This window comes from Amphiprion ocellaris, chromosome 18 (assembly GCF_022539595.1).
Source record: "Amphiprion ocellaris isolate individual 3 ecotype Okinawa chromosome 18, ASM2253959v1, whole genome shotgun sequence".
Lineage (NCBI taxonomy): Eukaryota > Metazoa > Chordata > Actinopteri > Pomacentridae > Amphiprion > Amphiprion ocellaris.
The window spans coordinates 26,537,977-26,549,087 of record NC_072783.1 but is presented as its reverse complement, the minus strand read 5'-3'; the positions used below and the strand labels follow the sequence as shown (position 1 = coordinate 26,549,087).

At 40.1% G+C, this 11,111-nt stretch overlaps 1 protein-coding gene across 2 annotated transcripts; it reads left to right on the top strand.

Moving 5' to 3' along the window:
* Window positions 1-30: 30 nt before the first annotated feature.
* On the top strand, window positions 31-9,904 carry patl2 (PAT1 homolog 2). Of its 2 annotated transcripts, none has more exons than XM_035948327.2 (19): window positions 31-166; window positions 557-710; window positions 1,658-1,938; window positions 2,028-2,090; window positions 2,175-2,228; window positions 2,323-2,484; window positions 3,477-3,551; window positions 3,654-3,802; window positions 4,171-4,245; window positions 4,330-4,453; window positions 5,358-5,475; window positions 6,290-6,396; window positions 6,479-6,532; window positions 6,617-6,753; window positions 6,873-7,029; window positions 7,365-7,505; window positions 7,592-7,689; window positions 7,782-7,922; window positions 9,125-9,904. In XM_035948327.2, the coding sequence occupies exons 1-19, from the start codon at window positions 131-133 to the stop codon at window positions 9,156-9,158; spliced, it is 2,160 nt and encodes a 719-aa protein (XP_035804220.2). In that variant the 5' UTR covers window positions 31-130; the 3' UTR covers window positions 9,159-9,904. The 2 variants fall into 2 exon arrangements, with proteins under 2 accessions (XP_035804220.2, XP_023126373.2); XM_023270605.3 differs by lacking the exon at window positions 31-166 and adding an exon at window positions 171-303.
* Window positions 9,905-11,111: the final 1,207 nt, after the last annotated feature.

Sequence of the window (11,111 nt, the reverse complement as noted above, 5' to 3'; positions counted from 1 at the left end):
CTTTTGCCAGAAGAACTGAACAAAATCTGTTGAAACTCAGGATATCCAGGTTTGGTAATGAGAAGGGACAGAATATAACAAAATCCTTGCACAAATCAGAACCCACGTGAAATATGCGGCTTCAGGTCAGATGAGTCGTGACGTGTCCACGCCTCTGCGTCCACAGGTGAGTTCGTTTAAAAGTTAATGAGCGTGTCCACGTTGTCTGACGACAGAAAGCAGGGAACCTGGACAGGAAAGTCACCGAGCTGTCGGCTTGTAGTGTTGAAAAAATACACGATGTGTGATTCAGAACAGCAACAAGTAAGTTCTGCGACTTTTACATGTGTGAATGGAGCTCTACGGAGCAAGAGGTGCCAATTTAAGCCCGTCAGGCACCTGCTGCGTGCTGAAAATAGCAAAATGATGTGCAATAGTGATGTAAACTTACAATGAGTGGAATTGTTAGGTTTTTAGAGGCATGCTGTAATTTTATGGCGGGCCTCTGCATGTGGCTTTGCTGCTGAAATCGTGCGTAAAGTGAAAATTCAGCACCACGTTGTCTCCATCCACGCAGAACGCAGCACAGGTGTGCGCGCCTGAGTGGCCTGAGAAAGGAGAGGAGTGGAGTGATGGAGAGGATGGCACGGAGATGGACTGCGGACTTCTGCAGGCCATGGCTGAGGAGGACGAGGAGATCAACGTCTACAATGAGGAGACGTTTGGGATGGGTGTGTACATGCGTCCGCGTTAGTCACCAGAGAATATGTAGAAGGTTGTTCTGCTACTTCTGTCCTCCAGATTGCAACCAATCCAATTGTTTTTACGACCTGAAATAGCTTTAAAGGATCAGTTGAACTCCTGTTGCAATTTTTCATTTGCCAAAACTAAATTTCTTGATTTTCATCATGTGGGTTGACTACTGAAGATTATACACTGGGAAAAAATCTGGAAGCAAATGTGCAACAAAAATGTGTTAAACGGTGGAATACTGTAACGTCTGTCAACACAACAGAAAATATTTGTAAAATAATGAAGTTTTTAGCTGATTAAAATAAATTAAAACTGTCATTTTATGGTCAATCTTATGGTCAATCAGTTTTGATGTGGACATTGATACAGCTTTAAAAAACAATGTTTTTAAACAATCAGCATGTAAATTATTGCTTTCTAGATATTGCCTGTACTTTAACAAAAACAGAATTATGCAAAAAATATGAAAAAAGTTAATGAAATAACTTCCCATTTTTCATTCCTTAACATACTTATTTCTTTCAAATAATGGCAAGTATTTGTAAAATAATGAAATTTTCTGTATCAGTTTAAATACTGTAAATATTACATGTTATTGTCAAACATAAAACGACAAATTCCGATTTAGAAAATTAAGTTTTTTAGCATAACTGGAAAGACTGCATATAGAAACTCATCTCTAAATCATGCTAATTACAGTCTAAATTTGACATGTCTGCTGACACAAATTCCTGATCCATCAAAAACAATGCCGTAATATTGTCTTTAATGTCAATCCCAGTCACGCTACAAACTAATATTTTTTTGGGTTGTAAGACGCCATGTAAGCAACCATTTAAAAATGAAATGTCCGTCATTCGTGTTTCTTAGCAGCATCTTTACAAGCTTCGCTCTGACTGCGTCTCTGCATGTGTCTGTCTTGTAGATCTAGATTCACATGGAACCACTGATGGACACGGTGACGACCTTCAGTTTGGGAAACCGTCGCCTCCAACGCCACCACCAGACCCCAAACCTCCGTCCCCTCGCAGAGTCCCCTCCCCTCGCAGAGTCCCCTCCCCTCCCAGACAGAAGCCACAGTATTTGCCCCGGACTGCCCCAGGGCATCCTGGCAGATTCCGGGGACAGAGGGGAGGGCTGGGCAGGGGCCAGATGTTCGAGGACCCAGCTGTGATGAGGATAGTGGAGGGACGACCGAGCCTCAAGGTGACAACGATGCATTTATTTATTGTCTGAAAACTGGATGGATCCCGTCACGGCAGCTGGTTTCATTCTGGTCTGTTTTTGCCTTTCAGAGTCTTGACAGTGCCATAGTGGACTATGGGAGCGCCATGTACCGGAGCAACTTTGAGTATGATGTAAGTGTCAACTTGGGATAGCTTCTTTTTTTACTACACTTTGTGCTGCTGAAGTTTCTTACCCCAGTTTGTTTTTATCCTCAGAGGTTGTCACCATCTTACAGAAAGACCAGAAGAATCTCAGGATCAGTACTTCAGGTTAAGAGCATCAAAGAACTTGTTGTAGTATATAAGATAGGAGGTTAAACAGGAGTACTTTTATCTCAAGTCTTATTTAATTTTTGTCTCGTAGGATAGTGCTATAGTGTGTGTGATTGGTCACAGAGGCAGAGGTCAACACCTGAACTCCAGCTTCATGGATTTGCCGTATCCTGCCTCCACCTTCCGGGGCAGGAGGGCAGAACCCAGAGGATCCTTCGCCAGGAGGCAGTTTGGCCATAGAGGGCCATCTCAGGTGGAAAACTAAGTCTTATTAGATACTTATATGTGAATAAACTAGTTCTGCCGATGTCTGTGTGGTTCTAATCGGAAAATTCCATCATTGCAGTGCAACGGGCAACTTACCCAGTGACTAAACTGAACATGATTCTACTGTAGTCAATAAAAGCAGCTACAGTAGGCTGGTGCATATGTGCCATGGAGATCTGCTCTGCATATATATAGACCAGTTTTCTAATTATAGTTTTTACAAGAGGTGCATGTAGCCCTTTTGCACAGGAATGAGCCAAAATGTGTCTTTGTTTTTTTTTTAACTACTAGGATACAAAAAACGTGTCAAACAGGGCCTCTACTTTGGAGTCTTGATTAGTATTTATTTGCTAGAACTAGCTGATGGTTGCTAAGTAGCTTTATCCCAACACAGTCTACTGGTCCGTAGATGGTGATGCTCCCATTCTACACAAACTTGGTGAAAAGCATATTCGCAAGTTTCACAGTGCAAGAAGATGCAACGACCCCAAAATGAAGTCTCACCCTCATGTTTTGCCACAACTCGACACTGTTGGTGTGCCGCAGTCTGCTCAATGTTCAATGTGGCCAAAGCGTTAGACTTTACACACAGACAGCCGCAGGCCTGTTGAGGACCCCCAAAAAGCCCCAGGAAATGGCCACTGTTCATCCCATCTGTTTCAAACTTGACACTGGACTTCCTGAGCTCCCCTCTAATGCACCTGCCAGCTATGAAGTATAACCAATGTACAGTTGTCGAGCTATATGAAGAACAGACACACACACACGTAGACTTGGATTCTTTCATTTAGGTACTGAGGTAGTTTTTGCTTTTTTGCCAAGAGTCACTCCATCTATGAGTACTCCGTTAGCTTAACACAGATATTAATGAGGGGGAAAAGGCAAGCAGGAAGTTTACGAAAATGTACCTCCAGCGCCTCTTTAAATGAAAACGCTCTTCTTCATCCTTCATCCCTGAATCTTGCTTTCTTTTTGCAGATGCATGCCCCCATGGCACCAGTGTCTCCCGTCTTCTCCCGTCAACCTCTGACCCCACGACAGCTTTACAACCAGGTTTATTCCACCAAGAGTCTGACTGTTACGGACACATAAACACAGATGTGGTTACAGATGTTTGTTTGACTTCACTCATGGCATCACTTTGTATTGACTCAGACAGGGGGCTTCATGTTTCCTCCCAACCAGCCATGCCCCTCCACCCCTCAGCCTCTGACCCCCAAGATGATGCAACTTCGCTTTGGCGCCAACTCGCCGAGGCCGTCGCCCTTCTACAGCCCCTCGTCTAATCCAGTGCAGCATCTCAGGTGATGTCATGGATATCACAGGGATTCCAGATGTTTGGTTTGTGGACTGAAATTTTTGTCAAGCAAATCTATGATCTGACAGTCTGGCTCACCCCACGAGAGCATATAAAACACTCTTAATCGACTTGGTGTGCATAATTTTTACACAGTCTGGGACAATGATGTGTATTTTGATTGTAAAATAGAAGTAGTGGAGATAAATGATGGAGGAGAGAAAGTGTAGTGCAAGTTTTCAAACTGTATTGCGAGAAATTGCATAAAGATAAAGAGGCCTGTGTACTCTGACTGTGTACATGTAACACAGTCAGAGTAATCAAATTTAATGGGAGCTAATGTTTTTAATTTTGAACCCTCTCTTTGGCCAGCAGGTACCCTGGTCCTGTCACACAGCTCCATCCCCAACATAAACGACTACTCAGTCAAAAACAACACATGTTCCAAAGGTAGGTGCTACATCCTGTGAACGATTTGAATGCTTTATGTTGTGAGTTAGCTCTATTTACAGAAAACATCTGACCTGCTTATAGAAAGTCGGAGGGCTGGGATCCTTACTGCAATTTAATGACGGGGAAAGAGAAGGAGTGGATCATCCGCCTGCAGATGATTCAACTGCAGAGTGAGAATCCTTACCTGGAGGACTACTATTACCAGGTAGGAAAATAAAAGCTCTGCTCACCTGTCTTCATGTTATTTACTATTGCTTGAGAGCAGGGGTATCCAACATGTGGCCTGTGAGCCAAAGCCGGTCCTCCAGAGGGTCCAATCCAGCCCTCAAAGTGTAAAAATTCCAGAAGACATTAACTGCAGATTGTAAAATTGTAAAACTATAAATAATTTGTACACTATGACAAATTGTTTTGATCATAAAGTAAAATACTAGATTTTGTGTCTTATTTTCATTTTTGTAATCTTTTGTCTTGCTTTTGTTGTTTTTTGGCTGACTTTTGTTGTTTATCTCATGTTTTTGTTGTTTTGTTTCTATTTTTTGTTGTTTTGTGTTTTGCTTTATGCGTTTTGTGTCGTTTGTCATTTGTCTACTTGTCATTTTGTTTCTTGCTCTTGTCACTTTTTATCTCATTTTTGTTGTCCATTTTTTTGGTCACTTTGTAACTTTTTTGTCAGTTTTTTTTCTCTTTTGTTTTGTTCTGTGTGGTTTCTCTCATTATTTTTGTTTTGTGTCTTGTTTCAGTCATATTTGCGTCTCATTTTTTGTGCTATTTTCTCTTGTTTTCGTTGTTTTTTTTGTCTGACTTGTCGTATTGATCATAAAGTAAAATACTGTATCATTTAAGATAATTCCTTAAATGTGAACATTTTCAGACTGAGCTTTTTTGCACTAAAACAAAGGAAACATTTGGAGTTGTGGTTATTTATAGATTATTATGCTGTGATTTTACTGGTCCGGCCCACTTCAGTTAAAATTGGGCTGAATGTGGCCCCTGAACTAAGATGAATCTGACACCCCTACTTTAGAGTCAAATAATCCACTGGCAGCCCTTCATGATCCCAAACAAAAGTGAAGTCTAACCACTGGTGTATTTCAACTTTGTCCCAGGAGTACTATCGCCGAAAAGAAGCCAAGATGGCCGAGGAGGAGCTGGGCATCAGGAGCAAGAGGGAGCCCCCCAAACTCACCACTCCATACATCACAAAAACAGACTCCTACACACCAGGTTGTCCTCTTGTCATCTTGACAAAGCCACTTGAGTTCTGAAGTAAATCATAATGACTCCACACCACCATGCACTCTGCTACATGTGCTGCAAACAACAGCACTGGAGTTGCTCTGCTGGACAAACTATGTAATGACACAATACGCAGCTGTTTTAAAAAAAAAAAAAAACACTTGTAAGTGTGGAGGCCTCAGTGTTAAAGGCTGTTGTTAGTCGTGGCTAAAAAAAAAAAAAAGTAAATGCATGATGTAATGTATGATTTAATACCACTAATATTCTTTTACCCTCTGGACCCCAGGCAGTTTTTTTGCTCCTGTCACATTTTTACTGACTATAGGCTCATTTTACTCTGCAATATGAAGTCCTGTACCTCTATGGAAACAGCACAACCATGGCCAAAAGTATGACAGAACTTAAGTGTTTTGTGCAGTAGAATACTGTTAATACGGATAGAATAAATAGTTTTCATACTAATCTCTTATCTGCTCTTCATAAAGCCTGCAGTTCAGCCAAAAAGACCCTGAATTTTTTGATGGCGAATGGCTTCACAGTTGTGCCGAGAAGTTTAGAATTTTGTTCTTACAGAATCTGATTGAGCAGATAGATTTTTTTTAAAAAATGAATCATTTTGAAAGAAGTGATTTTTTTTCATGTAGTTTTCACGATTTTAATTTTCAGTTTGGTTTTCCCAACAGAACTATAGTCACATGTTTGAATGTTTACAATGAGACTGGAATTCAGAAAATTAAAAGACACCATTTTAAATAGTTTTTTTTGTGTGAAAGCAAAAACTTAGTGTCTTTTTCTTTTTCAGTGGTGCACATCGAAGGCTCTCTGGGTCAGGTTGCTGTGTCCACATGCTACTCTCCTCGTCGGGCCATCGGTGCAGTTCATGCTGTCCAAGCTCAGAGTCCACACGAGGCGAGTTTCAGTTTCTGCCATAATTGCCGGTATTTTAAAATCCCAATCTGCTTTCCCTGACACTTCCTTCTCGTTATTGCAGGAACAAAAAGACACCAGGCAGCAGCGGTTAGAGATCCTCAGCAAAATAGAAAAGGTAGCTGCTCAGTGTTTTGTTTGATGCAGTGAGGTTTTATTTTTTTCTTCTCCAACTCATTGTTACATCTGTTCTGCCCTGCAGCTGTTCATAGTTCTGTTGGAGGTGGAGGAAACGGAGAGGATGAAAACCACAGTCCTGTCTGAAGCAGAAGAAAAAAGGTTTATGGAGAAAAGTCAGAGGAAAGTGGCGCACATCTACTCTCAGCTGCAGCACCACCCGTGAGTCATGCAGGACGTGGAGCATGTGGTGTGAAGGGAAATTATTTTTACTGTTTTCATAAGCAACAAGCTGATGTTTAGATTTGAGCAATAAAACCTCCCCAAAATTCTCACTGTAGAGATTCAGGAGGGGAGTTTCTTCCTTTCCTGCTCGTCTCAAAAGGCAAAAAGCTCGTCGCCCGTCTGCTGCCGTTCCTCCAACGCGACTCTGCGCTGAAAGTCTTGTGCATCGTGACCTCTAACCTGCCGACGCTCATGAGCAGAGATTCAGATGAGGTAGGGCAACTTTAAATGTCATTTTTACTCCTTTACTGTGCTTTTCTTGGTAACATGTGGATCTGAAGGTTCTACTTTGCAACTGACGATGACTTTATTACACGTGGTTTATTGCTTCCTGCTTGCTTTTGTATGTCATATTTAGATGTGTTGTAACCTATTCTAGCGAGGCATTAGCAGTCAAAGCTTATTTATGATAATTTCAGTAGCAAGGCGGTTAAAATCTTGAACTACATCTATGGATGCAGAAGTCAGGAATGAGCTTCGATGGTCAAAACCTCTTGTTTTGTCTTTGTAAAATGATTGGGATGAATCTCATCCTCACATCCTCTCAGGCCCTTCCGGTGCTCTACCCTCCTCTCCGAAATGTGATCAGTGGCCTGACGTTCAGTCAGCTCATCAGCCTCCTCAAAGATTTGACGTCATCGGAGTCTCTGATGACGTACGAGTGTCTTACGTTGGCCTGCCAGAACAAGGTCCGTGCTTTTTGTTGCTGCTTGGCTTTAATTTTGCTGCATTTTATGGCAAGTTTGAGGTTTTCTCATGTTTCTTTTCCTTTCAGTTCGGACTGTCCTTGTTGTACGCTCTGCTGTCCCACGGAGAGAAGCTGCTGTCCTCAGGTGTCCCTCTGGAGCCCAGCATCGGTGACTTTGAGACCTGGTGGGAACTTTGTGTCCAATGTTCAGTGAGGTGGTTTCAACGTTCTTGATGTTGTTTGTGTTGTTTATTCTTTGGAGTTTTTTTTTTTTTAGGACTGACGTGATCTTTCAGGTGGCTGGACAGCTGTCTCAGTGTTCACTGGTGGAGCCGCTGCTCCTGCCTTCAAACCTGCTCACTCTATTCTGCAGATACCTGGACAAACGTACGGTGCATCAGCTGAAAAGCAACATGGAGTAGGTGCTCCTTTTTTTTTCTTTATATGTATTGACAGATATTCTCACACCGACTACATACACAGCTTCGGAAATGATTATTAGACCACTGCAATTACTGTTTTTTACTTCTTTTTTTCACGTTTCTTTGGAGTTGCGCTGCGTTTTAAGGACAGCTGTTCTGCTGATTCCAAGTCATGTTTCTTGCTGCATCTTTCTTTTTTAAGCACTAAAATGTATTTTTCCTCATCATCTTGCACTTTTGTTCGTTTAGGTTGTTGAGCGATAATCTAGTTTGTATTATGTGTTGCTTTTAAAGATTTTGCACTAAATAAATGTGACTCAATGTCAACTAAATGGTTTAGTTTCAATACATCATTATCATGTAATTTACTGTATGTATTGAATTAACTTTTTGGATATAATGTATAGAAGATGCTGTAATTAACTACGAAGATAAAATTCAAAAAAATTATCAATTTTGATAGCCTGTTGTGTAGATTTTGTAAAGCAAGCATGTGGACTGATATTTATTTCCAAAGCTGTACGTTTATTTGACAGACCCAAATATAATAGTGAGCAAAAGTTTACATACAGTTGTCGAGACTGTCTTGCATTTTCAGTGACTCTTGTAATTCTTGATTTCTTATGGAATGATTGAGAAACATGCATCTTTGTCACAAAAAACAATCATGCATTTTGGTTCTTTCATAGATTTATGACAGGTCTTTTGAAAATACGGTATCTGTCAAAAATCTACATACAGCAATAATAATATTTAAATAATAATGGTCACAGTCCATTTTGACAGAACTGGTGCAGTTCAACTAAATTTGTTGGATTTCTGATCAAGAACTGTTTCTTCATCACAATCTACAGGTTCTTGATGGGGTTTAGGTCAGGACTTTGGGGAAAACAGTCTAAAATCTTAATCTGAGTCTGGTTCAGTCATTTCTTTACCACTTTACTGTGTGTTTGGGGCCATTGTCTTTTGCAACATCCAACTACCTTCAAGACCTTCTGGCTGATGATTATAAGTTTTCCTGGAGAATGTGCAGGTAGTCCTCCTCCTTCATTGTTGTTGTGTTTCAATCATTCAGTCACAGAAAATTCGGAGTTGAAGCAGTTATTGTAAACTCAAGACTGCCCTGATGAATCTAGTCTTTGCAACTGTGCATAAACTTTTGTGCACAACTGTATCATTTTCAAATATCTTTATTTAGATCTGCGACTGGATTCCTGGCTCTTCCATCGTAATGTGGGCGGGAGCTGAGACGTTCAGCTGAAGACCAGGTCGTGATGAGCGCTAGAGTGGAATGAGCAGAAGCACAAAAACTCCTCAATGCTCATAGCAGAAGCCATATAATGTGCTCTGACCTTTTGATTCTTAGTCCTTCCCCACCCCTCATCCCTTCACATTTTTGCACTCTCAAACTGTTTCCCTTTTCTTTCTTTCCTTTATCTGATCTTTCTACTTTCCTCCCTTTGGTCTCCAGTATCAATATAAGCTTCTCTCAAATCACAGAACTTAATTTTTTGTTTTTTACCTAAATACCTAACACAAGTCAGATTACTGTCTGTCTTTCATCATATTTACATGCATTCATTTCCAAATGTGCTCTTGAAACTCCATTACAACACATTTGGGACTATTTAAGTGTGCTGGATCCGATATGGTGACCAGGTTGAGGATTGTGTTGTAATTTATGATTGTATAGCTGAACCTATATGTTGATTATTACGATAATAACCATTTAAGGAAGTTGTCCTGGCATGGCCCAACATGCGCCATGCAGTTTTGGGTTTTTTGTAAAATAAAAAAAAAAGCATGCATTGTGTATACATGTGTAGTGATACTAAATAGGATGTGTTTGATCTAATTGTCCATCTTAAAAGTTTCAGTTGTGAAGAGATTTTTGTTAATTGTATTTATTTGGAAACAGGAATTATTTAAATTGCACCCTTGTAGAGCACTTGCAATATGAATAAAAAAAAAAAAATCTTTGAAATTGCTGAACGGCCTGTTTCAGTCTGCAGAAAATGTATCTGGGCTTTGTCTTATCCGGGGACAAGTTAACTTCCAGTGTGGTTTGAGGAAAGTGGCCAGTCTGCAATTCCACCTTTTCAAAGCAGCAGCTGGACTGTAATGCTTGATTTTTGGGAAAAATAACTAATTTGCATTTATCAACTTAGTGCTTCATGATTTTTTTTTTTATTTGTAATTGTATGAGAAGCAGGTCTGCAGATGATTATTATGGGATGACAGAAGAAAAAAATTCTGATGCACAGATCTTGAACTTTTTAATCTTTAGAACTTTGGAACATATGGATATCTATTGAAATGAAACCATGTAAGAAGTATTTGGGGAAGAATCACTGTTTGGGGGAGTTGTTAGTAACTCATTCACATCTGAAATGTGAGCCAACTACACACTGCTGAGGCCTAAAAGACTGGAAACTGGGTGTTATATTATCTGTTCTTTACAATCTTCATCTGAAGAGGAATCGAAACTGTCAAATGTAGTGAATAGAAAGAAATATAAAGTAGCACAAATGGAAATGCTCAAGTGCAAATACCTTAAAACTGTACTTCAGTACACTGAGTAAACGGTTACTTCCCACCACTGAGAACAGTTTAATTAAATGAGCAAAATGCAGTGGTTTGTTTAACAAACCCAACAGTGTGGTCTATGAAATCCTAGACAATGTGAAGTCAGTGTTGACACAAATGAACAAACGTGCATCATGACTTAATCTGATTGTTAACCTGGTTCGAAAATATCAAGCAAATATTCAGATTTTCTGTGTTTTTTTTGCTGAAAGGAGTTTAAACCAGACTAGTAATGTCGTGTGCTGAAACGCCAGTGTGTGAGATTCCTAAAGGGAGAAGAAAGAGTTCATAACGGCTGCAGAAAACAAATATTTAGTGTTGTCCAGAGCAGAACTAGACAAACTGAAGAGGATTCATGAGGTAAGTTATGACTAATGAAGTTTACTATTGAGAGCAGTGGCAGGAAGCTAAAGCTGACACTTTAACTGACTTCATTACTCAACCATCAGTAATTTGTGATTTTAATGTGCCCATAAGGTAACATCACTACCTCTCTGAACTACTGTGATGTTGTTGATGTTCATTTTGTCATTTCTTATACTGTGATGTATTTATTCTGTTGCAATGCATCCCCACTCCATAAACAGCATATAAAATGT